Genomic DNA, 27,868 nt, shown 5'->3' on the forward strand with positions numbered 1-27,868 from the left:
GTTCTGGTTCACTCCGGCTGCTGTCGAAGTGGTGCATTCAGGTACAGTAGGCAGTTTTAAATAACCCACTTTGTGCACAACACTACTCTGTATGAATGAATGTTAATTTTGCTTTGTATCGACTGGATGTGTTTGTTAAAAACAAGTTTAAAAGGCGATAAAGTAAAAAATATCAATATCAAGTTTCAGCTGCCCAAACAGAATCAGTCGCTGCACAATCAATAAATGGAAAATGATGATGAAAACATGAAAATAGACAACGATTTAAAGCAAGTTGTAACACACACACACACAAAACTCACTGTGTTGTGGGAGTCGCGGCCGAGTGCGAAGCTGCCGTTGCACTTTGGTTCCTCTCTGTCTGTCTGTCGCCAGATGTGGAACCACCACACACACCGTTTTTGCCTGTTAGAGGATCATCTAAAAGAAACAAAACACACACACACACAGAGATAACAATGAGCAGGAGCAACAGGTGTCATTTATCTGAAAATGTGAACAATCATGTTTGTTTGAATGTATTTCTTCTCTCTGGTGGATTTCCGCATAAAAAAACAAACATGTAATCTGCAGTTCCTTTTAATAATTGTGTAGATCTGGTACCCTAACTGGAAACTGGAAAGTGTATTGGTCTATATAATGTATTATCTGAAATTGAGAAGATGTTTGCTTTAAAACAGGAGATGGACCCTGTGTCTCTTATATTGGGCCTCCCAAGTCGACGTTTAACATCACAACATAATAATAAGAGGCTGTATTGCATTCTTACTTATGCAGCGAGGAAGAATATTTTGTTACAATGGATCAATGAAAAGGTACCAACTGTTAAAGGCTGGCAAGGAGCAGTGTTTGATCTACCTCCATTAGAAAACCTTACATGCATATTACATTTAAAAACAGACCAATTCTATAAAGTGTGGGAACCCTATTTGAACTATGCAGAGTCTGGTGTCTCTAATGTAGTGCTGCTGCAGGGGTTTTCTTGACTGCTCATACCGTACATGTAACTTATGTCTTTAATATGTTGATGTATTTATTTGACACTAGCACTTTATATGTGTGCAAACACCTAATTATTTATTGACACTTAGCTCTTTGCTGCTATAGGAGACTGCCGAATGAAATTTCGTTGTATATGTTTTTATGCAATGACAACAATAAACGTAACTTTACTGTAACCCCAAGTATTACTTATATAGATCTGAGCTGATGGTTGTTTTTTTTTGTTTTTCTTTTTTAGTTTGTCTTGTTCCGTTTATTCGTCTGCTTGTTTTGCTTCCCATGCCTGTATGTATCCACCCTTTACTTGTAAAAGTGGAAAATTAATAAAAAATAATTGTGTTTTAACTGTTTTTTCTTTGAGTTTTTCCTGTTGATCGGACACAGCCACTGTGTTTCTGTCTACAGAGCATCTGTGAGCTTCCTAATTTATCGTCTCTGCATGTTTTTGTGTACACAGACACTAATTTGACAGTCTAGTTAACTGAAAAACATGTTATTCCTGTAAAGTTTCTGGATTCACGACGGCCGGGCCCGGGGAGTCAAACAGTAAGAACCCGAGGAAACGACTGGTGGTGCGACCGGAGCAGCCGAGGAGATCCTGACTGAGTGAGACGGAGAAAACGGGAACGAAATGCTGCTGCGTTTCTTCAACACACCGGAGCTAACAGGCTTTTATCATAACGACCAAGAAGAGAGAGAGAGAAGAGAAGAGGAGGAGGTGGAGAAGTGGATCTTCAGATAAAGCTCTTGTCTCTTTGCCCATTGAAAGGCCCTACAGTCACATCAGCCTTTGTGTGTGTTTGTGTGTGTGTGTTGGGGGGTGGGGGGGCAGAACGATGAGGAGAAACAACTTGGCGTCTCCTCTTGGCAAAACGCTCCTTTAAAAGAAAAAGAGATAGAGAGAGAGAGAGAAGAAGAGGCCCTCCCTCCCTCTTTCTTTCCATCCTTCCCTCGCACTTGTTCGCTCACTCTGCCTCTCACAATGCCGCCGTATCTATCTACATCAACACACTTGTCAGCCAGACAGCTACAAGCGATTTCCAACGCAGTTATAAAAAGGAACCATTTCTAAAGCTTGAAATGTGTGTCCTCCATTGTGTTTGCATGTGTGTGTGTGTGTGTGTGTGTTTACACAATGGAAACACATAAATGTGAGAAGAAGGAGCATAGAAATACAGCAAGCTCTGCCCGATCCGATCCAAGTACCAAATACTGACGGCGACGAGTAGAAAGACGTCCACCTTAAGGAGCCGCTCCATCTGGTATTGAGTCATTTTTTTAGAGAACAAGTGGAGAAATCGTTCAGACAATAGCGTGAGATGTGCTCCTCTCTCCAGTGTTTCTTCTTTCACATGCAAATCGGCTCATTTCTGCAGCTTTTTTTTTCTCAAAGTGAAATGTGATGATGAACCAGGGTGGCGATGGCCTAGATCAGCTGGTTCTCCTCCTCATCCTCCTCCTGCTGCTGCTCGGGAGGAGAACAGGTGGAGCTTGGTTTTTACTGCAGGTGGACAATACTGAGTTTTAGTTAAAGGGATGGTTCAACATTTTGGAGTAGGTTCGTTACCTTTAATTGTCGGTGCAAGCTGTTTTTAGAGCGGCGGAGCAGAGCGGCGAGCTGCTCAGAGCTACGCTACAGAGGCTAATTTCTTGGTTTCCCTCATCAAACTCATCAAATTCACAATCCAACAACTCCAAAACGCTCTGGTGGACAAGTTGTGACCTGCACATTCACCACGCTATGAGGTAATAACAGAACGTTACGAGACAGAGTTGTTTTAGAGGTAAATTCATGCAAAACTGCTGATGCGCGTTCCCGTCGGGGGCAGTTTTTCAGCAAGCAGACTCGAAAACAACTCTGTCTCGTAACTTTGTGTTACTATCTCATAGCGTGGTGAATGTGCAGGTCACAACTTGTCCACCAGAGCGTTTTGGAGTTGTTGGATTGTGTATTTGATGAGTTTATGAGAGAAACCAAGAAATCCCATTAGCCTCCGAGCAGCTCGCGGCTCTGCTCCACCGTTCTAAAAACAGCTTACACCGACAATTAAAGGTAACGAACCTACTCCTAAAACAATAGGGATTATGGCAATGGGCAAATTTGCCAAAATGTTGAACTATCCCTTTAAAGGAAAGGTTTTGATATTTCAGATGAGAGGTGAGCAGCAGGCTAAGTTAGCTTCGCATGAAGACAGGAAAGAAGGGAACAACCAGTCGGGTTCGTTGGCTCAGTCCTCACAGCAGCAGTCATGGGTTCAAATCCGACCCACAGTCCTTTGCTGCATATCATCCTCTCTCTTCCTCCCTACGTTTCCTGTTCATCTCTCATTGCTCTGTTGGAATAAAGGCAATAAAAAAAGAGCTACCAGACTCTGCAAACTGGCATCTCCAGGTCACTAATTTACATGTTTGCTCTGTGTCAAAACTACACTTTCATGTTGGCAGTCACTGTTTCACTGGTAAACACAAACTGGAAAAGTCACATGGTCGATGATTTCCTCACTGGAGAAACGTCTGTCTCTGTCCACATCCATGCAGCTAGGATTTATTATTTTGAAATCCATCCCTTTTTGCTTCATTTTTACCTCCTGTGCACACGGCTCCACACCTGTTTTAGTTCAGTTTAGTGACGAGTTACAGCCTCGACAGAAAAAACTAAACCCACAGTGGTTCTCTGACTGGATCTCATCAGTTTCAACTCCAAGTGGTTAAAGCAAGATAGATGATGGAATTAAAAGTGCAACTGTCTTGTCTTTCGTAGCAGCTGTTGTGTAGTTAAATTCTGTCCTTATTAAAGGAATAGTTCACCAAAAAATGAAATTCAGTCATTAGTGACTCACCCTCATGCTGATGAATACTCTGGAGTAGTTTTTTATTCCTTAACGTGCATCTGGAGACCCGGCAGGGGGGTTCGTAGTCCAACAAAATCCTTATATGAGAGTCAATAGCGCCCGACACAAAATGGTCCGTAACAATAACCTTGTAATATTCCTCCACACCGTTCGTCCACTGCAATCCAAGTGTCCTGAAGGGATACAGTCCAGAGTTTACTCGGAACAACTTCATTTAGGACATTTTTACAGCCTAAACATTCCTGTATTGCGCTCTGACGTGAGAGCACGCCCCAGGCAAATTCAATACAGGACTGTTTAGGCTGTAAAATTGTCCTTAATGACGTCATTTTGAGTAAACTCTGGACTATATATATACAGAGGACAGTGGGGGGGAGACTGAGGATGATAGTGAGGAAGACTGCACTTATTAGGACCGCGCGCCGCAGGGGTGAGTACCAAACACTATCCCCTGGTACTCATCTGAGTAGCTCACAAAAAAAGTTATGTGCACCCCTGACTATATCCCTTCAGGACACTTGGATTGCAGCAGAATTTCATTTTTTGGTGAACTATTCCTTTAACCAAAACTGTTTCTTGTTTGTAGTAGATGTTTTGCAACTAATCACCTGCAGAGAAGCTGCACCCTTGAGCAAGGCATTTCAGTAGCTCCGGTGAAGCAGTCGAGGGTTGACCTGCTTCACTGAGCTACTGAGAGGCTGAGAGTTGATTGGTGAGGAAACATCAGACTGTGTGAACGAGCTTCTGCAACATTTTGGTGAAAAGTGATGATGATGATGGTGGTGAGAACTAACCAGGTTGGATGTTTAATCTCCTCCTGATCACATGAATCAACTTGACTACAGGCATCATCTTTTAAAAGGCAGAAAAAGCAGCAGGAGTTATCTTATTGACTTAGTGATTCATATTGACACAAACCTCCAAACACTGTGTTGTGAAGTCAGAGGTTTGGGTTCTTCACTTGTTGCATGTTCTCTTACGTATTTATTTTGTTTTATTTTGTTATCTAAGCAGTGACATCCCGTAATCATGGGACTTACTGTAAGCAAAGTGTCAATTCTCACATTAGCAGGACTGTTATCTGAAGAATTAAATATCAATATTATCATCGTTATTGACACTTTAATGAAGTTCTGGTGCTGCAAACAAATGCATCTTAAGACCGCGGTGTAAAAAATATATTAAAAAAATGACCAGGGTGGTTCTCCTCCTCCTCCTCCTCCTCCTTCACCTCCTGCTGCTTCTCAGGAGGAGAACAGGTGGAGCTTGGTTTTACTGCAGGTTAACAATAATGAGTTTTAGTTAAAGGGATAGTTCAACATTTTGGCAAATTGGCCCATTGCCATAATCCCTATAGTCATAGCAGTAGGTTCGTTACCTTTAATTGTCGGTGCAAGCTATTTTTAGAATGGCGGAGCAGAGCCGCAAGCTGCTCAGAGCTACGCTACGGAGGCTCATGGGATTTCTTGGTTTCCATCATCAAACTCATCAAATACACAATCCAACAACTCCACAACGCTCTGGTGGACAAGTTGTGACCTGCACATTCACCACGCTATGAGATAATAACAGAACATTACCAGACAGAGTTGTTTTAGAGGGAAATTCATGCAAAACCGTTGCCTTCAGGGACAGTTTTTCAGCAAGCAGTCATTGTATTTACCTCTAAAACAACTCTGTCTGGTAACGTTCTGTTATTATTACATTGTTATTGACACTGCAATCTTAAGACCGCGGTGTAAAAAATATATAAAAAACAACTCATTTCAGAGCGTGTGACATGATGCATGTTTGAGTTTGTGTGCGTGCATGTGCATGTGCAGCCCCGTGTGTGTATTTGCCTTCATAACATGAGGTCGACCTGATACAGGTCACTCAGTGTTTGTGCACAGAAACATCACCATGTGTGTGTGTGTTGTGTGTCTGCGGTCGCTGTAGGGAACGAGCGCGTTACACGAACAAAACAAGCTGCTCTCACATTCCTGTTTAACAACTGATTACTTCAGATGGTTGGTCGGTCGACGGTGGTGGACTCACTGTGACTCCCCCCCTCCCTCCGACTCCCCCCTCCCCCTCCCCGTGTCACCCGACTGCACACATACAGTACACATATTTACACAAACACATATGTCTCCGAGGGCCGTTGTGACTGTGAGCTGTGCTGTGCTGTGTGTGACTGTGGCCGAGAACAAACACGTTTCAGCCTCTTGTGTGTGTTCAAACAGGAATATTTGTTAGTCTGGGCTCAAGGTTACTGTAGCTGCACCGTGGGAACTTGTGTTTTTAAAAGTGTGCGTGTGTCTGTGTGTGTGGGAGGTGTCCAAACGTTAAGTATGAGGAAGGAGGGAAGGGTGCCGGTTTTTAAAAATGCAGTTATAACCTATAAATAAATCTGAATTTGCAGCATGTGATGATGATGAGGAGGAGACGACTGTACATCAGCGACCTCTCTGCCGACTTTTAAAGCTGACGCTGACGTTTTTTTTTTGTTTTTTTTTTGTGAGCTGCATTGCACACGTAACATAACAAAACAAATATTTATCAGAGGACATATTAGTTTTTTGTTTGCTTGGAGAGAACGATGTTTTAACAGCCTCAGGGTTGTTTTAATAATGAAATGTCACTGTGTGTGTGTGTTTTTTTTTTCGCTTCAGATGAATATTTCAGTACAAAGGTGTGATTAAGTGACTTAAATGGATCAGAAACAGTTAAAGCTTCTGCAGAAGTGAGTGACATGTGACATTAATAGACTAATAATAGACTATTAGATTAATAGTTAGCAGAGTATTAATAGACTGTATTTTATTGCAGTAGCTGCTGGAGGTTGAACTTGTTTTAATGATTTTACAGCTGGATGGTTCAGTCTAGTCGTTGCCCCCTCCAAGGTAAATCTGAGGAGTGGTCACATGACTGCTGAGGTGGGAATGAAAACAAAACAGGTTCTGTTTAGACACACGTGTTATAAAGTTTTGTCTTATCTTTGTTCTTTGGTTATATTTTGGATCATTTTAGGTTCAGCAAATAAAGCTGCTGCTGTTTCTTTTGTCAGGACTAAATAGTTGCTGATTAAATCCTAATCGATATGTGATGTGTGTTATTAATCAAAAACAAAAAATGCACGACATTAAGGTGTTTTTATTTTACTTTGTTTTGTCTCTTTCGTCAGTAGATTTCTCCTAAATTCACCAAAAGTTAGTCTGACCCATGTCATGTCAGGTATCATTGTGAAGCTCTCTCTCTCCTGAACAATGATGTGAGCTCCAAATACTGTCATTTCCTTTTCCTTATTTGTATCCGCGACAAATCGTAAAAGTACGATTTACATTAACAATCTATGGAGTTTTACAATACAAATCTTTAAAGGCCGTTTTCTCAGACTCTGAGCTAGAAATCTCCACTTCAGCAGCACTGACAGATACCAAACCTTCCAGTTTTATTCTATATCCTAAAGGTTTTTACAGAGCAGTTTGTTGATATATCATTCACAGCCAGATTTATACAACATCTTATTCCTAAAAACATGGCGAAATTTGATTTTTTTTAGGACTGGTGACAGTATTTTCTCATTTACAGAGTGATAAAAAGAGATATCCAAAATCCCCTCTGTAAACACTTCTGACTCTTTATCCATTGTTCAGATTTCTGTTCTGAAAATGTATGCAAATTAGCGCATATTTCATTAGATATTGCCTCATTTACATATTTAAACATAAATTTGACAAAATTTGCAATACAAAAAATATTTGTCTTAATGTGAGTGATACATCTGGGAAGTTTCATGGTGATATCTGTTAGTTTAATTTTTTTACCCTATTCACCTGTAGTGTCTCACCTTAACTATGATGTGTGTTTGCATAACTCGACATAGTGTGACGACCATGGCAGTGGCCGTGTGTGTGTGTGTAAAGCGAGACACCTGTTCACTGGAGCCCTCTGCTTGAAGCGACTCACTCATTATTTATGACTTGGCTTTTCTGCTCTGTTAATATGCTCGGTCCGCTTGTCTGAGCATTGACACACACACACACAGACATTGATGGCAACACAGTGTCAATATCCTCCTCCGCTGTGTTTCCAAACAAACTCAATCAAACTATCGATCATGTAACATCGTGACGGCTCGTGTGAACGTGTCCGTGTGTGTGTGAGAAACAAAGGCGGCTGCACTTATATCATTTATTAGCTTTTGATTTATTCATTTGCTCTGTATTTACTTTTTGTTTCGCTATTTTTGTTCATTACAACTTGATTTAGTTACTGGACTTTCTGAGTGCAGTTGTGTTCATTTACAGATGAGCTGAACTGATTGCACAGAGCGGCATTTACTGTATATAAAACCAACTATCCTCCTGTGTTTTCATCATCCTGCTGCACAATGTGAATAACGATACTGTAACACAGTAAATTAAACTTGGTTGTCTTCTGCGAGTTTGTGCCAAAGATCTTTTCTGAGTGGAGGAGCTTCACTCTGCACCATCACCATGTACGGCCACAGGTGGGCTGAGTGTTTCTGCTGCTCTGGGGTCACGTCAGTTCAATGTTTCATTCATATCGTATCAATAAATGAAGCTAATTATCCAAATATTTCACCAGCAGCGGTGGTGATGGACCTTCATTTGGACCAAAAAACCTTGCGAGTCTCTGTAAAGCTGTTATTTTACTGTATCAGATGCATATTTAATGAGTGTTTAAGGTGAATTTAAGAATCTAATCAGACTTTGTTTTGGTTTAATTTGTTAAAAAACAGGTCAGATTTCCTTGATTTTCTCTTAATATTGTGTGTTATTGCAAATTAAATGAACAATAAAATATATATCACATAGTTTTGGTGAATAGTTTGATGCTTAAACACCACAGCAGGCTGGTTGTTGTAGGTTTATGAGTAAAATGAATCATATTTGTCAGTAGGAAGTTTCAGGAGTGAGACTTCTGAATGATGTCGGACATATCTGGTAAGTTCAGAGACACACAAAAAAAAAAAAACTGGCGAAAGGAACAAAAAAAAAAGAAAAAGAGAGAGAAAGGTTTGCAATATTCATGCGTCCTTTAATTTTCATGTGTTTCTTTATTTTCTTTACTCATTCATATTCTTCTTTCATTTTTCATTTTCTTAATTCATTTATTTTCTTTCCTTCACCTCCTTCCCTTTCCAATTTATTCATTTTATCCCCTTATCCTTTCCCTCCACCTTCCTTCCATTGCTTTTCTTCCTCCCCCCCTCCTCCTCCTCCTTCTCCTCCTCTTCATTCTCCCTCTCTTTATTCTTTTTTCTGCTGTCATCCCTCCTTTTTTATTTTTCTCTCTCCTCTGTCCCTTCCTCCTCCTCCTCCTCCTCCTCCATCCATCCTCCTCTGCAGTGCTGTAGTACAAGGATAGGACATGCTGCAGGTGATGGAGGTAAATCATCGAGGACATAATTAAGAGGCTTATGAGGAGGAGTGTGTGTGCGTGTTGGGCATCACATTAGAAAAAAAAGAGGTGGAAGAAAAAAAAGAAAAGAAAAGAAAAAAAAGAAATTGCATGCAAACAGGCCTCACAGTTACACAAATGCTCATTTTCATTCACCGACTAACACACAGACACTCAGCCTCAGGGGTTTGACCTTATACAGTGGAGTTAAATACCTCTCTCGCCTCATTTGGTTGTCTGTGAGCGCACACACACACACACAGACACACACACACACACAGACACACACACACCAACATGAACACACACACACACACATAAACACACACACACAGCCTTGTGGTGTGTTTTAAGCACCAATGAAGGACTCATCAGACATGTTCATCTAGTTCCCTCACAAATTTGAATGTTTTCTGCTGCTCACCCGTTGGCTCTTAAAGCCTCTGTGAGGAATTGCGCGTGTGTGTGAGAGAGAGAGTGTGTGCATGCATGTGTGTGTGTGTGTGTGTGCATGTGTGCATGTGTGTGTGTGTGTGTATATAATGAGGAACTCGGCTTGATCCCCTCTGGTATGTGCTTTCGGGAGTGTTTGTCAAAGGGCAGCAGCACAGCCTGAAGTAACGACAAAAAAAAAACAAAAAAAAAAAGGGCCTTTGCTGGTTTTTCCTCCTTTTTCTGCTGCTTCCTCAAAAATAAACCTGTGTGATGTTTTATTTTTATTATCTAAATTGATTTTAAAGACTTTGTTTTGCATCTAAAACTATTTAGATCCAGAAACAAGAGTTAACTTGTGCTGAGGTTAGTGTCACTTTTACTTTTTTTTTGCAAAACATGTCATCAAAACTTCAGTATCTCACTTTTGATCACTGCTATAGATGATATTGTCTTTTTTATAATAATAATAAAATAAAATAGGCAACAGGTTGTGTGAGTTGTACATGAATATTACTCTGTCTGACATGATCTGATTTAATTCTCCTTGGTGCTATTAAAGCAGGGTGAGAGCCTGAGAAAAATGCCTGGTGTTAGATGTCAGAAATGTGTGTCGGAGTGGGTGAGACACCGAGGTTATCAGGTGTCCACCTCCCGTCTCAGATGTGAGAAATGAGAAATAACGAGTCACATTTGGTGTCTTTTTTTTCTTTTGGAGGTTCAACGTTATGATTATTTCCTTACCGGCGCCTGCGATGGCCTGGGCCTCGATTTCATTAGCTTTCCTCTTGGCCACATCCGCGAGCACCACCTCGCCCTTATCGCTGGCAACATAATGGAGGTCCTTTGAAGGTAATGCAAGAAAGAAAGAAATGTGGACGTTAATCTAAAATGAATCTCAGCTCCGATGACAATAGGGTTTTTTTTTGGGGGGGGGGGGGGGGGTGGAGGCGGTGTTTTGGCTGCTGAAGGAAGAAACAGATGAAATGACACCAAAAAAAAAAAAAAAGAGTCGTCGTTTGAAGCTCGACATCAGAAAGAGCACCGGTTGGATGAAATGCCGGTTCCTCAAAAAACTTTGAAATCAGCCTCCTTGCACCCCCAACCCCCCCTCCCCTCCCCTTCCTCCCCCCCACACCCCTCGTCTCTGCGGTTTTGAACTAGGCAGGATGTTATCTGTCATTTCAAAAGTGGAAGAGAAGGCGAGGGACTGTTCACCTTTCAGAGACGCTGGTATTCTCTCTTTACAGAGAAACATATCCAGCCGAGCATATTACTATATCAGCCTGTGACAATATTGGAAACAGCATGTCTCCTCTGTATCTCTCTGTTTGAGTCTCGGGCGGCCATAAAGAGAGATAATATTGGTAAATGATGCCTGAGGGTGGCTGATTTAAAGCTCAAGGCGGCCATACTATTCATTAACGACCACGCAGCATCAGAGCAGCTGCTCCTGTTTTTTAAAGGTGCTCGGGGCTACGGCGAGCGAAGGCCGAGGTCGATTCATGTATTTAAACACCTGTAAAACAGAAATCAATTCTCAACACTGCACTTTTAATTAATTAGATTCGATTCAATTAAAATCTGGGCAGGGTCTGTGAGGGACATGTCTCAATATCCGTGCTGTGTGTTGAGTGTTATTCTCACACAGAGATGATCACAGCTGCTGAGAAAAGTTAAACTACACTGTAATTGTTGAGAACGGCTCAAACAATCACTAGAAAACGCTGAAATAACATAGTTTTCTCCTTGTAATGTTTGTTTGGTGGTGACCTTCTCATCATTAATGTTAGATGAGGTCATTTCTTGCTGTTATAAAATGGTTAAGTGTGTTGATTTGTTGTTTTTTCTTATTTTTACAGCAAAACCGTGAACTAAAATGATAATATTTACTGTATTAAGTATGTTCCTGGACCATTAAGGCAGCTTTGGCGGGTGAAAACCATCATTACATGCATAACACATAGAGAAGTCGATTAATAACATTCTGGTTATTTTAAAATCAAAGGAGTGAAAAAACACCGGCTGACTCTCAGGACATTCATTCGCTACAGAAAAAGGTCACTGATGTGAATTCCCCAGAGCGGCAAAGAAGAGGGGACAATTAAAATAATAAGACACTATAAAGACTAAACAACCATTCGACATTCATCTTCTTAAAAACTGATTGAGAGCGAATGATACCCTCATCCTGGCACCCAACGAGGGGCGTTTCCTGCTGTTATAAATCGGTTAAGTGTGTTGATTTGTTGTTTTTTCTTATATTTAAAGCAAAACCGTGAACTGTAATGATAATATTTACTGTATTAAGTATGTTCCTGGACCATTAAGGCAGCTTTGGAGTGGGAAAATCATCTTTAAATGCGTAACACATAGAGAAGTCAATTCAATTTTCCTTGATTTATAACAAAATCATGTTACATTTAAAATCAAAGGAGTGGAAAAACACCGGCTGACTCTCAGGACGTTCATTCAGAAAAAGGCCACTGATGTGAATTCCCCAGAGCGGCAAAGAAGAGGGGACAATTAAAATAATAAGACACTATAAAGACTAAACAACCGTTCGACATTCATCTTCTTAAAAACTGATTGAGAGCGAATCAAACCCTCATCCTGGCACCCAACGAGGGGGCGGCTCAGGGTCGCAGGGTTTCCTCGGGGGCCGAGTGCAGAGCCCGAGGGCCCATCAAAGGGGACGGCGTGTTAAGGAAAGTCTTCCGCCTCAGCGACATCACAGGACATCAGTGCCGTGACTCAGGACTCGCCGTGGATAACCCTCAGATGGCTAAAGCCAGCCCCCAGCTGAGCCTGCACCCGGCCTTAATACCCCCATATTGTAACCCAGCTTTTGTACCCCCAGAGGGAGGGAGGGAGGGGGGGAGAAGAGAGAAAAAAAAAAGAGGAGGGTGCTGGTTTCCAGAGGAGCAGAGAGGGATTGAAGCTGAGAGAGAGGGAAGGAGGGAGGGGGGAGTAAAAGAGAATAAGAGAGGGAGAGAGAGAGGTGCTGAAATTGAAGAGTATGAATGGGAACAGATTGGGTAATTATAGTGTGGTGCCTGCCCTCTGTGGCGAGGAGTTAGGAGGAAATGTGAAAATGGCCGACAACAAAATGGCCTCAAAAGAAGCTAAATCGGCGGCTCCCAGGACCGAGGTGGCGGCGGCTAATTCAGCCGCTGTGAACGAGGAGGACACACGGCTTCAATTAGATACGAGGCGAGGCTTCCTAATTGATAACAAACAGAGCGGCGGAAAAAGATTAAACGGGCGACAGGAGAGGAGGAGAGGAAGCAGTACAGTGTAATGATAGAACAGCTCAAATAATCACTACAAAACGCTGAAATAACATCGTTTTCTCCTTGTAATGTTTGTTTGGTGGTGACCTTCTCATCATTACTGTTAGATGAGGTCATTCCCTGTTGTTATAAAGCAGTTAAGTGTGTTGATTTGTTGTTTTTTCTTATTTTTTACAGCAAAACCGTGAACTAAAATGATAATATTTACTGTATTAAGTATGTTCCTGGACCATTAAGGCAGCTTTGGTGGGTGAAAATCATCAAAAGATTAAACAGGCGACAGGACAGGAGAGGAGGAGAGGGAGCGGTACAGTGAAATGATAGAGAGAGGTGAACAAGACATAAAAGAAGAAGAACAAGAAGCAAAATTCACAACAAGGGTTTTCATGTGTGTGTGTGAGTGTGTGAGTGAGTGAGGGAGATTATATGACAGACAGAACAGAACAATATGAACATTTGATGCCGGGGCGCTTTATTCCAGCTTAGCTCCTCATAATACTGTCTGAATCTGGAGAGAGAGAGAGAATAAACGAATGAACAAATGTGAAACGAGCGAGAGACGAACTGAGAACTAGGCAGCTAGAGAGAGAGAGAGAGAGGAGTATCAGCCCGACTAAGAAGGGATAACAATAATACTGCATATAAAACCATCAGATATTACACCTCTTATTCCCCAACGCTCAAACGCGACACTAATCTTATTTATATAAGAGCTTTAGGGGTTGCGGCGTGCCAGCTAACCACACTGATAAAGAGGGGCGTTTTAGTGGGACGTTTTTTAGGGAGTAGAGGGTCGGAGGGATGGATGGAGGGATGGAGAGAAAGAGGGGAGGGGAGGGCAGGTGGTGGTGGACGCTAAGAGCCCAATATTGACTGATATTTGGGTTCCCTCCAAATAAATGAGGGATTAGGTTAACTGGCTCGTGTGTGTGTGTGTGTGTGTTTGCAGTCGGTGGTGAAAAGTCCACACCTGAACATACAGTGTGTCAACCGCACTCTTTAAATATACAATCAAACTTATTTACATGCAGGTTATAAAGTATGAGCTCAGTGTCTGGACTTTACATATTCACATTAAAGCTTCAACATTAAGAGTAAATTTCTTTTTATTCCCTTTTTAATTGATTTTGCAGACCAGTCGGGGGAGGAGTTAACTGCACTTCTGCTTCCACAGAGCAGCATCTCATATCTCTATAGCGTCTATAGTGTCCAAATTGTTTGCACAATATAAAATAATCCCCAATAGAAAGTATAAATAATGAACCACTACTATCATCAGAATCAGAATCAATAGCTTTTATCAACAAGTTGTTAGACACTTATGAGGAACTTGGTGTGGAATATTGATCAGTAAGTACAAGAAGTACTTTTCTAAAATTACATTGTTGGCGTTTGATGGATGTGAAAATAGGAATTTGGTTTAAAACTGATGATTGTTTATCAGGCATGTTGTTGTTACGTCACGTACTGTATACACTAACACATCCCCCATCCCTTCATGCTTTGAAGAAGTCTTTTTTTTCAACAGTTCTACCTTATTTTGTACATTTAACCAGATGTGCAGAGTCTATGGCTCTGATTTATCTATGAAATAATCTCTTACATGCTTAGAAATTATGACAAACTTATCATAGAACAATGTTTTTGTTTTTAAACCAGGCCCACTACAGCTGCTCCTCTATCTGTCACTGAGCAGAGGAGAAAACCCTCATGTTCACGGTCCAACACTGGAAACACTCATTAACTCAAAGTCTCTAGTTTTCTCACTAGGCGCTTCTTTGGAAAACAAATCCTTAGTGGGGTCTGAAAAGTCAAGGACAACTCAAGCTTTTCCAGGACATTTGACTTTGTCCCTCATTTTCCATGTGTTTTACATGACTACAAAATGAGTCAATCATTTTCCAGGTTTTCCAGGAAGCGCGGTAACCCTGTTTATGAATCCCCCCCCCCTCCCAAATCTTAAAACTTCTAAGATGAACTTCTCCTGCTCTAAAAATAAACTTTTCTCTTCTCTACCACTTTTGAATGTCATTGAAGTTACACGAGAAACTCTTAGTGCCAGAAATTAAAAGTTTTACCAACACTCGAATCAAATATTGACACGGAGACTCACTAGACACAAATCCACAAAGGGCATCGTCAGCATGGAAACATGAAATATAGATATTAACTAAAACGTTTGCAAAAAGCTTGCATTGGTAGCACATCTTCATTAATAAAATTGAGGACAAAATACTCACATTTCACATGATTTATTCTGGCTCTGATTATGTGAAATGTGAGTATTTTGCCCTCAGATTTATTAATGAAGATGTGCTACCATTGTAAAGTTTTTTGCAAACTTTTTGATTCACATTAAGTCTTTGGTTCAGCACTCTGATTTTAATGAGCCTTTTTGTTGAAGCGCAACCTCTTTTTGTGATCATATACTATATTAACTAATTAACAAAAAAGGTGTAATCCCTGGACATAACACACCTGTTCTGCAGGAGTCTCGTGTTTGACTCACACTTGTATCAGATTGGTGTTGAGGACTTAACGTTTTAATAAGGCTAATTACTCATCGCAGCAACAACAATGAGCTTATTGCCAAAGATGTGCGATAGCCCCCTCCTCTTCCTCCTCCTCCTCCTCCTCCTCCAGGGCCACCAAGCGATATGGCCGATATGGGTTGGTGGGGGGGTGGGAGGGGGCCTAACAGTCGCAGCTTGACTTACTGCTGGCGTATCTAACAAGAAACAGTACAAGCTCTCATTGGGGAACAAAAGAAGCCGGCATCAGATTCAGCTATCACACAATTTGATTTAATTAACGAGCTACATCAAGGGCCAAAAAAAAAAAAGAAAAAAAAAACCAAGAAGAGGAGGAAGAGAGAAAAAAAAGGAGGAGGGGGCTGGGGGTGGGAGTGGGGGGGTGAAGAAAAAAAAAACTTGTCGTCAGGCTTGACTTGGCTGACGAATGACCTAATTGGTTACATTATCAACTCATTATCAAAGGCTAATTAGGGAGCGACAGAACAGCACCAATTATGGCAAAAAAAAAAAAAAAAAATGCAAACGATTCAGTAAGTAACCCCCCACTATTACCAACCTCTACATACCCCCCCACCCCTAGCCCACCCCCCACCTCCAACCTCCTGCCTAAACAACTCCTCCTCCCCCTCAATTTAACCCGACACTAAAGTGTTTCATTTTAACAAAAGGTTTCTTTTTTTTTTGAGGGGGGGGGGAAGACGGCTTGGAGGGGTTTCTATTGTTAGATGGGAAACAATGGGAATAGAGGGGGTGGGGGTCTTGGTGATAGAGAGGGTGATAGAGGGGGGGTCGGTGCATCATGCTGGGCATTTCTAGGGGACCTCAGGGTGTGTGTTTGTGTGTGTGTGTGAGTGAGTGAGTGAGTGCATTTTACCAAGTCGATGGCGCGTTATTGAGTTCTGTGGGCAAGTTTGTAAGTTAAAGAGCATTGGGGGGGCGAAAGTGGGGGGTAGGGGGTTGGTGAGGGGGGGATTGCCCTCATTAACCCCCTCCACCTCCACTCAATCAGCCGAGCAGCAGGTTAAAGCAACAACACGTCCTAATTAGTGCGAGGGGTGAAATGTCAACGTCCTGTGTTTCTTTCAAACGACGAGTTGCTGCTCTCTTGGTCACTGAGGCAAAAAAACACAAAACTAAAAAGATCTTTAAGTGCATTAACTTTGTTACAGATCTGTAATGAGGAGATTATGGTGCTTTTTAAAAAACGTTCTCTTAAATTTGTTTAAATAAAATAGATGTATAAATAAGACCGAACTGCGTGTGCATGATACAGTCATTATTGACTCAACCTCATGCTGATGAATACTCCGGAGTAGTTTTTTATTCCTCAAAGTGCATCTGGAGACCCGGGAGGCCGGTTCGTAGTCCAACGAAATCCTTATATGAGAGTCAATAGTGCCCGACACAAAAAAGTCCATAAAACTACACAAAAACCTTGTAATATTCCTCCTTACTGCTCGTCCAAGTGTCCTGAAGAGATATAGTCCAGATTTTACTTGAAACAACGTCATTTAGGACATTTTTACAGCCTAAACAGTCCTGTATTGAATTTCGCATGAACGTCAGAGCGCAATACGACTGTTTAGGCTGTAAAAATGTCCTAAATTACGTTGTTTTGAAAAAACTCTGGACTATATCCCTTTAGGACACTTGGGATTGCAGTGGACGAGCGGTGTGGAGGAATATTACAAGGTTTTTGTGTAGTTTTTTTTGTGTTGGGCACTATTGACTCTCATATAAGGATTTCGTTGGACTATGAACCGGCCTCCCGGGTCTCCAGATGCACTTTGAGGAATAAAAAGGATTATTCATCAGCATGAGGGTGAATTTCATTTTTTGGTGAACTATCCCTTTAAAGAATGAAATAACGATGACGTGATGTATGTTGGGTCTTGTACCAAACAAACGTGTCTCTGTATGTCCTGAGAAAATGATTTATTATCCAGGGCGTCGACACTTTTAAAAGAAGAAACTGCAGCTCCTGCGATTTTGGATATTGCACTTTTGCCGTGTTGCGATTTCGATTACGTTTCGATTTGCTGTGCAGCATTAAAAAAAAATCCTGCGTCTGATTCATGACACATAATTTCATTTGATCTTAAATTGTGTTGTTGAGTTCCTGCCAGTTCACCTTCAGTAATACTGTTTTACGAGCTATAAATAATGTGCAGCCAACTGGGGAGACGTCACCTGGCTGTGCTGCATCAACACACGCTCTGATTTAAAACTGGAAATCTGCCGGAGCCAAATGTAGCGATGTCGGCTTCATTAATGGAGAGGAGGTCGTTTCTGGTCGTGGGACTGAACACATCACTAACAAGGAAGTTGGTGTGACGTTGTTTAAGATAATTCTTGTTTATTGTGTCCAACATTTTTCATTGTACGCCTCTGAACAGAACAGAATCATCATTTCAAAATCAGCTCATGGTGCTTTCAGTCATTATGGTCCTACCACAGGAACTCAGGTCTGCTACAACAGTATCTTCTTTTAAAACCAAACTAAAAACATTTATTTTCTCACAAGCTTTTAGTTTTTAATTGTTTTTAATGTGCAACATTTCCTTCTTTTTGTCTTTTTGTGCTTTTATATGTATTTTACGTGTATTCCCTATGTAATGTTGTGCATTGCTTTGTTTTTGTGAAGCACATTGAGTTTGCGCTTGTTGCATGAAATGTGCTATATAAATAAAATTGTTGTTATTGTTGTTAATGTGCCACTAACAAAAGCGCTTGAAGCTAATTTCTTATTCTTTGGTCAATACTTTGGCATCAAACATGAAAGATTTGTGTCCAAATGTAAATGTTATTATCTCCATGTGAATGTTTTTGAAGTAAAAGTTAATGAATGAACTTAACTTCTTGTGTTGTTTGGGCTTTTATGGGTTTATACATCATTGTTGTTTGCTTCTGCCATTGTTCTTGTGTGCTTCTGTTTTTATGGTGCTGTATAAATAAAGGAATTATCATCATCATCATCATTATTTAATGAATAAAAATAAGGTTGCATAAGCTCCACTAACTTTTGAACACGGTACTTATTTACAAACAGGATCTTGATGAAGTATCTGACACATATAAATGTATAACGTGACTCTATGTGAATGAAACATCTGCAGGTTTCATCACCTGGTCCTCTCCCTCTCACCGTTTCTCTGATTTTGCATTTGTCATACAGCCCTCCATCTACACCACTGCCCCCTCCTCTCCTCTCCTCTCCTCTCTGCCCCCCCACACCCACCCACACCCCCTCCCCTCGCTCCCTTCCTTTGCGCTCTTTCAAGGTCCACAGGCTCGACTCCACCTTTTCAATTCGGCTTCCCAGCAGCACTACTTAGTGGGGAGGGAATTGGAACCAGTGCTATCAGTGTGATTGAGGAAGCAAGAGGAGTGTAAATGTGTGTGTGTGTGTGTGTGTGTGTGTGTGTGGGGGGGGGGGGGGTCTGTATTAATGTCTAGGGTGCTGGTGAAGCATGGAGCAAAGGGGGCCCCCATGAAAAAGGGGGTCAAACACACAGAAGAGCATTTGAGAGAGTGGAGTGGAAGAAAGAGCGAGTTAGAGGGAAGATGAGAGGGAGAGGAAGAGGCTTGTGAAAAGTTAGAGGCCCACACTGAGATCACACCTGCTCTCTGACACGCCACACACACACACACACACACACACACGCGCACACACACACACACACACACACACACACACACTTGTCTTTACTGTATCAGTGAGGACACTCGTTAACATAATGCATCTTTGAGCCCCTCACTCTAACCTCAACCACTACTAAACACAGACCCTCAAAACAAGTCTTAAACAGCCTCTTTGAAGTTGAGAGGAACAGCCGCACACACACACACACACACACACACACACACACACACACACACACACACACACACGTATATAGGTACAAGTCATAAACACATGACTAAAACAGAGAAGTCGCTTGCATGAAACCAAAACTCTCTGTTCATCGATAAAACATTCAACGTGTTAAATTTAAATAGGTCATGTAACTTTATTCATATATAATATAGAGACAATATGACAAATCCAAGTGATGTGGGGCTTTTACATTAATGAGTTTGTCTCTTTAGTTGTTTTAACCGGTTCCATCAGTGTGGTGATCAGTCAGACTTTGGAGCAGTTTACTGTGTCATAAAAATCATAAAATAAGACTTTCAGTGTCAGTTCTCATGCTCCTGTAACTACAGCTTATTTGCTTTTATATATTTTTAGATCTCTATGTATGTTTTATGTTGTGTTGACTTGAATTTGGGGATAATTTCCTATAAAATATCAAAGTTTATAAACAAATGTTTTGGCTGAGCGGCGCTGGCGCTATCCATGGTACTGAAAGGAGGATCCAGTTCACTTCTCACATGTTAAAATAGCATTTGACCACATGAAGAAAGGACAAGGAAAGGACCTGGACTGATGGGAAGGAGGGTTGATTTGATACACACAACCATACATACCACATATAACCACTACTCGCTCCTTTTCCAGACTCCTGATCCGTTCTTTCATCATAATATCTGGTAATTTATGTTCATTACATCACTAAATCCTGAACGGATGTTTTGGTTTAATGTTAGCAAGCCATATATATATCAAAGTATGCATCTCTTTACTCTCCACTCACCATGAATAAATCTCTGTCTTCCAAATCCACAGCGAGGAGGAAGGCCTTCTCAAAGCGCTGGTGTCTGCAGCAGAGAGAGAGAGAGAGAGTGGAGACATCAATATAAAAATGTAAACTTTAAATAAAAATGTATAGGTTAGTGCTTTGGTTTGTATGCATGCATGCACACACTGCAGTCCACACACAGCTGCATACAAAACTGTTAATAATTGAACTGAGAGTAGCGAGCCCACTTCCTATTATCCAGAATTAAAGCTTGGAGGGAGAGAGAAAGAGAAGGAGAAAGAGGGAGGGAGCTGTATCTCCCAGTGCAAAACACCTCAACTTTCCCTGTCTGGAGCCAAACATGAAACAAACAAACACACAGCAGAGAGAGGAGGTGTGTGTGTGTGTGTGAAGGGAGGGAGGGAGGGAGAGAAGGAGGGAGGGAGTGGGGGCTTCCTTCATTTGATGTTGATGGAGAGAAAAAGAATGCAGGTAGGTGATAAGAGAGGAGAGGAGGAGGGATGCCAAACAACGCTCCAGCTCTGCTACAGAAGAAGAGAAAGAGAAAAAGAAAGAAGAGAGAGGGAGAGAGAGAGGGGGAGAGAGAGAGAGGGAGAGAGGGAACGGGAGGTAATTGCAGGATGGAGAGCAGCGAGCAGCAGTGTGTGGGAACAACAGGGTCTATTTCAGTCAAACAGGCATTTCAAAAGGCTCTCATGGCAGAAGGGAAAATGAAACAACAGTCTAAACAGGTGCATGTATGGTGCTTTGCCTTATGAATGACTCAAAGCTGCATCAGTGTGTGTGTGTGTGTGTGTGTGTGTGTGTGTGTGTGTGTGTGTGTGTGTGTGTGTGTGTGTGCGTGCATGCGCGCGATGAAATTCAAAAGCAATTTCCCTTTTAGGATTTTTAAAATAGCAGTAGTGAGTGTATTAAATTGTCTCTTCAATGGATGTCATCTTCTGAAAAAAAGGTTTTTTAGTCTATTTCCTGTTCTGACTCTTCTTCCCCTGTGTTGATAAAGTGAAACGCTCTGCTAATGCCTTAAAAAAAAAAAAAGGCACAGTGCAAAATGTATGTGACAGAGCACACCAGCGAATCAGAGGCAAGGGAGCTTTGAAGGCCCGCCCACCGACGGAAACCAAATATTGAGTGGTAAATTTGTTTTGTCGGTAAAAAAATTGATTTTGTTGTTTTTTTACCCCAAATTGAAAAAACAAAAAAATGACCTGTTTTTTGGATGTGTCACTTGTATTAAAAAAATCAAACGGTTAATCCTCACTTCCTGTTCACACACCTTGCATCAAATCAAAATATCCAAATTGGATAAAACGCCCGTTAACTGTTTTTTTTCCCATTTGTGCACAAATCGAAAAAAGGAGTCGAGTCGTTATCCATTTTATTCAATTTTGGGTCTGGAAAAAAATATTGAAAAAATCGTTTTTTTCGTTTTGGTTTTATTGTGAAAAACAAGTGAATGACTGATACACGGATTATTGTGTTATGTGTTGATTTCACATGTTAGATTATTGATCTGCAGCCTGACAGAGGAGCAGGCTGTTCATACCCCGCTGTCCCCGACCTTGACCCTTGACCCCTTTGAGTGCAGTGCATCAAATTAGTGCCACACAGCGACAGAGTGCAGAGCAGAGCGGGTGCTGTTACCTGAGGAGGTGGTGAAAAAAGCGCCGGGCGTACTTGCTGATTGGCTCCCTGTACTCCAGTATCACCGCATCAGAGAGAGGGGCGGGCGGAGCGTAAAACACACCCAGAGCAGCTTCTAGTTGGGCTACACACAACAGCACAAACACACACTCGATGACAAACTGTAGATAAATAAAGCTGCGTTCATGATGTCAGTTTGAAGGTAAGCTCACATCATTAGCATTTTCAGGACCAGTGCTATAAACTTTAATGTGAGTTGGTGACTGAGTGATGAAGTTACACCACTGGTCAGCTGATGTCATGTGACTAAAGTTGTACAAAATGGTCGCCTGGCCGAGTATGGGTTGTGGCTAGATGTCGTACATGAGCTGCAGGAAGCAAACGCCCTACAAAACATGCAGTCTTTACTTAGCTGTGCCTAAACCCAACCAATGGCTTCACTTACTTTTTTCTTTCTTTTTTCTTCCTATTTTACACCTGGACATGTCAGTTTTACTAAACTTAACCAGTCGGGAGTTCTCGACGAGATTTGTTAAGATTCTACGTCACTTTCTGCAGCTCATGTACGCCATCTAGCCACAACCCCGATAATGGGGGAACACACAAAAGACATTATCATATTATCACATAAAAAAGGCGTCACAGATCACATAAAAGGTATCCACTGAAGAGGAATAAGTAGTCAGTTATACAACTTAATAAAACCATATAACAGGATTAATGAGTTCAAATACCCATTATAATATTAGGTCATTAAGTTATGCACAAAATGTTTTATGGCTGAGAAGTGAATGTTTGTGATGTGTATGTGTATTGGTTGTTTATAATTCAGGTTTTGTTCTGTTTACAACACTTGTACCACAGCAGGTGTCTTTGTTAATGAGGCACAGGTCTACATATTTGATATAACATATGTATATATATATATATATACAAGTGTATGTGTATGTAAGAAAATTAGGCTGTTTTAAAGGGTTATGAAAAAGTTAAGAATGCACTTTGCTCTATTGCACTAGAGTTCATTCTTGTTCAACAGCTTAATGAAGGCTGGAACAAATTATAACTTAAAGCAGATTGATTTGCATTTCCCTGATGGGGGAAGTTTGTATTCTGGGAACAGGGGATGCATCGAGTCGGATGAGATTTCTGTAGCTTGTTTCACTACTGTGTTGATGTAAAAACTCTCTGTGGACTCATAATTTTTCATGGCAATTATCTTCACTGCTGTCTTGTGAGTGTTGGCCAGCTTGTTCTTCAGCTTGCCAAACCAAGCAGTGATTTCATATCTATAATGATACTTTCAAGAATGGCTCTGTAAAAGATCAGCATGATCTGCTTGTTAGCACCATACGGCCTCTATCGTCTTAAAAAGTACAACCTCTACTGTAGAAACTGAAAAAAACTGCATTAAAACACTGTATATGTGCAGCAGACAGATAAAGTAACACCTGCAGGACTAAAAACCCTCCGACCCTGAAGTGTTTACTCACCTTCTCTCTCTGCGTTCAGCTCCAGCCTCAACAGGTGGTTGGTGACGGAGCAGAGGCCTCGGTAGCATTCGTCTCCCATGATGCTCCAGTCCATGGCCTCCAGGATGCCCAGAGCCTCTCTGACCTGACCACAGAGCAGCCGCTGCTGCAGCAGCTCCCCCAGACCCATCTGGCCCCCGGTCAGCGCCCCTAAACACACAGAGTCAGAGTTTCATTGTTACATGGAAAATCATAATGACAAAAACAACTAAATCAGAGTTAATATCCTCCAAGCTGAATGTATATCATCATCATCCAACAAAACATTTACCTGCAGTCTACAGTCTGATGTTTGTCTATAGAAATAAATACAGTGGTCAGCCGTCACTTACACTAACATCTCTAGGCAACTGAATCAAGCCAACTGGACTAAGATTTTGTCTTTGAAGACATTTTTCCCCTAATCCAAGTGGCTTCATCAGTTCCTGTAGACTAGACTGGCTAGTCTGAAAAAAAGATGGATGACTCAGGTATTGAATTTGTTCAGACAAATGAGAATTTACACTAACTAATTATAAGTCAAACATTGATTTTTACTGTTCCGTTTATCTCCAGGCCAATAACAATACACTCAAGGGAGAACTGGTACACATACAGTATACCATCAATAATACAGAGGAGTTAAAAAACACAACTTCTATTTATCTTATGGGATCAAAATTTACATCAAATTTTAAGTTTGATGTAAATTTTGATCCCATAAGATAAATACATTTCTCTCTCTTATCACCTACCTGCATTCTTTGATCCCATAAGATAAATACATTTTACTCAGTAGTAGTTTTCGTTCATTTTTTTCACTTTATATTGGTTCATATGGAGTAAATTTAGTATTTTAAATAGGAACTATGAAGGATTTGTAGCTTAACTACATTTCTACCTTAATTAAACAGCTTTGGAGTAATTGTGATGGTTTAATAAATGGATTAATTTATCACTTATGCATGTCACCAATTGCCTCTTGGCTAAAAAACAACTTTGTAAGATCGAGTGCCGCCGCCCCCGGTGTCCCAGCTCTCGTCTCTACGGCACTGCGACAGAAACACGCCCCGTAACCCGTAATCTCTTGTTTATAACAGATTAAACTACACAAATATACACATCATAACATCGTATATAATATATAACGTTATCTACCGCTCTATTAATTGATTTCTCACTGGCTTCGTTGTAAACAAATGCACATGGCCTGGACGAGGGTTAGCAAAACAGCGGAAAAGCAAACAGATTTACATAGTTCCTCTTTAAATGTTGATACAAGTTTGGATATTCATGCTTTTTCTTTCTTTTTGTTTGTTTGTTTGTTTGTTTGTTTGAACAGGTCAAAATGCAGCAACTGTAACAACATTACATACAATATTTTCCTCCATCTCCTCTTCCAGCGGCGGCGCTCTGTGTTGAGTGTCCATGCAGAATAACCTGCAGCACTTACTTAAGCTAAGTAAGTGTCCAGTGGATCGGTCAAAACTCTGAGGCAGCACTAGACTGGCATTGACTTGTCAATCAATTAGCCTGGAAGTCTGTTTAATCCCTGGCGTGTCTGTATCGGTATCTCTGTGTGTGTGCGTGTAAATGTGTGTGTGTGTGTGTAAAGACAAAATAAAAACCATCACCGTCTATTTAAAAACACATGTGGAAAACACAGTATATTTCACTATATTACATATAATTTAACTGTGTGTTGTTTCGTTTTTTGTGACAATGAGAGGAACTTTATATCTGATGATGACCAGAGTCGATTGATTAAGCTTTTGTTTTTCCAATGTGTGTGTGTGTGTGTGTGTGTGTGTGTGTGTGTGTGAGCAGATTAGGACTCTGCTGAATAATGGAAGGACAATGTTTTGTACCGTTCCCGGCAGTGGAGGTGTCTCATTCTGTGCGTTAAAGGCCAAAGGTGTGCGTGTGTTTGTGACTTTGCAGAGGGCACACATACGGGAAGTGGAGGTGTTGAATGCCCAGAGGAGGAGGAGGGGGTGGGGGTGTGTGGGGGGGGTAATTATTACACCCTATTGTGGAGCCCTGACCACAGTTGTGCAGCAGTACAACAGTCGTAGGAACTCCGTAGGATCTGAGCTGATTTGAGCCAAACCACCAAGCTCAAACATGTGTTGCAATTAACGACAAACACGTCCAAAACCGTTTTGTTTTGTTTTTTTTAAACCTGAACTCTGAGTCTTGGCCGATCCAGACGTACCTGCTACAGGTTTTACTAGTTTACCTGCAACAAAGTTTGGACACAGGTAGTGGTGGTGGTGTTGGGGCCAAGATGCAGGAAGGCAAAGTCACCACAGGCTCTTAATTAATTGACAAGTTGCATGTGTGTGTCTGTGTGTGTGTGTGTGTGTGTGTGGGTGTACTAGCAATTAAATTGACAAGCTGACAATTAGCAAGCCCCCAAATCCCCTAAGAGTGGGTTAATGTGGCTAATACATCATCTGAGCTTAGTGCGGCTTGTGTGAGTCTGTCTATGTGCATATGTGTGTGTGTGTGTGTGTGTGTGTGTGTGTGTCTGTGTCTGTTTGTGTGTAGGGGTGCTTGAGTTGGGCGTTAACGTCTGCTCCGAGGACAGACAATGAATCTTTGTGTTGGCAAGGACAGGTCACCTCTGTCCCTCACCTGTCTACAGTTAACTCACCTGACCAGCTCGCAAAACACAACACGACACAACACAACACAAAGCAGCAACAACACAACTTTCAGACACACAACTACTCACACAGACCAATCCAAATTATTAATGAATCACAGTGCACTTTAAAATCTGTGCGGCCGACCAGGATCCTTTTAGAGAAAATGAAGACGTCAGACCGACGCTCCATAACTGACAATCGATTACACTTCATATTAAAGTTTACACATCAACACCGATGAAGCTTGTGCGGACTTGACTGAATAGAAAGTGTTTTTTACAAATGAGCTCTGCCTCCAAATTAGCAAGCAGCGGCTTGAGCGGCCGAGGTGGAATCCACCTTGATGTCATCTGATCGCTGCTGCTGCTGAGTAAACGTTTTTCCTGCTTTAGTAACCAAAGTAAATATAAAAAAATAAATAAAGACGCATCAGCTTTGTCTCTTTTCTCTCTCTTCTTTTTTTTTGTTATTAGTTGTGCACCAGATTGCCGACCTAATAGAACTTCAGACCTTAAAAATGATGTATAAAGCAAGCAAACAGATCATTACCAGAACATTTACAGAACTTATTCAAACTGGAGGAAGAGGACAACAGACTGAAACTTGATTTTAAACATACATTTGCAAGGCTAAGCTTAAAACAAATGTGTATTTCTGTTGCAGGTGTAAAACTATGGCATTCACAAAGCAAGGAACTGAAAAGTTGTACAAGTATCTCAGTTAAAGAAAATGTTTAAAAAAGAAAAGATAAGCGCCTACAAAAAAGAAGAAGGAGGAAGAGAAAAAGAAGGGGAAAAAAGAAAAGATAGATAGACGTGTGATGTCCACTGCTATTTTGCTTGTATGTTTTCTTGTTATTATTATTATTATATGTTTCATCATCTTTAATTTTTTGAAATAGAGTATAACATTGGTGTTGATAGTAAGTCAATGCAATTACAGAGAGGGGCAGGTACTATAAGTTTTTCTTCATCCTGCTCCTTTTCATTTGGTGACTATGTGTACATTACTGTATGTAAATATGTGCAACCATGTGTAGTATGTATACTATGAATGGAATAAATCAAAATGAAATGAAAGTAAATATAAAAAAAATAATAAAGAGAAAGGGAGAAATAAAGACAAAAACATCAGCAGCCAATCAGTCATATAAAAAAATAAAGACGCATCAGCTTTGTCTCTTTTCTCTCTCTTCCTCTTCTTTTTGTTGTTATTAGTTGTGCACCAGGTTACATAACTCTGCCCCTTTGAACATCAGTAATATTTCACTTTTTTAAAATTAATTAATTAATTTTTTATTGTGCGATACCAGTGACAAACATTAAGCAAACATAAAGAAGACATGACATAGCACAAGACAGGAAAGACATGACACACACAGCAACACAGTAAGCAAGTAAATACATTGAGATAAATTGTGATACGGAGCAAAACAAGGAAAGAGAGAAAAAAAGGGAAATGAGAAAGGGAGAAATAAAGACATAAACATCAGCAGCCAATCGGTCATTCAGCCAAAGTAAATATCAAAAAAATAAAATAAAGACGCATCAGCTTTGTCTCTCTTCCTCTTTTTTGTTGTTGTTATTAGTTGTGCACCAGGTTACATAACTCTGCCCCTTTGAACATCAGTAACATTTCACTAATTCGCCGCCTCTGTAATAAAAAATTATTATTTATATTCTTGTGTTGTGCAGCAGCAGCAGCAGCAGCAACAACATTATTTCCTGCTCCGCCCCTTCCACAGCCTGAACCGGTGCAGGCCCAGCCGCGGCCAAACGTGTGCCCAGATGAGATAACTGGGTGCAGGCAGGAGGTGGGTGAGGGGGGTGTAGGTGGGAGTGAGGAGGAGGAGGAGGAGGAGGAGGAGGAGGAAGAAGAGGGGGAGGAAGAGGGGGGGGCA

General features: G+C 41.1%; 1 protein-coding gene across 3 annotated transcripts in view; it reads right to left on the bottom strand.

Annotated features, from left to right (window-relative positions):
• Positions 1–27,868, bottom strand: part of wdpcp (WD repeat containing planar cell polarity effector) — a 100,213-nt gene that overhangs the window by 6,668 nt on the left and 65,677 nt on the right. For 2 of the 3 annotated variants that reach the window (XM_085799436.1, XM_085799435.1), the window contains 5 exons: positions 23,300–23,488; positions 21,810–21,933; positions 20,160–20,223; positions 10,440–10,539; positions 303–420 (listed from right to left, as the gene is read on the bottom strand). In XM_085799436.1, coding sequence (XP_085655562.1) covers positions 303–420; positions 10,440–10,539; positions 20,160–20,223; positions 21,810–21,933; positions 23,300–23,488 — 595 coding nt within the window. Of the gene's footprint in view, positions 1–302; positions 421–9,115; positions 9,214–10,439; positions 10,540–20,159; positions 20,224–21,809; positions 21,934–23,299; positions 23,489–27,868 lie in introns of those variants that run through there. The other variant, XM_085799437.1, reaches the window with a different exon arrangement.

This window comes from Trachurus japonicus, chromosome 15, assembly GCF_045865225.1.
Source record: "Trachurus japonicus isolate A0001 chromosome 15, Traja_1.0".
In the NCBI taxonomy this organism is placed as follows: Eukaryota; Metazoa; Chordata; class Actinopteri; order Carangiformes; family Carangidae; genus Trachurus; species Trachurus japonicus.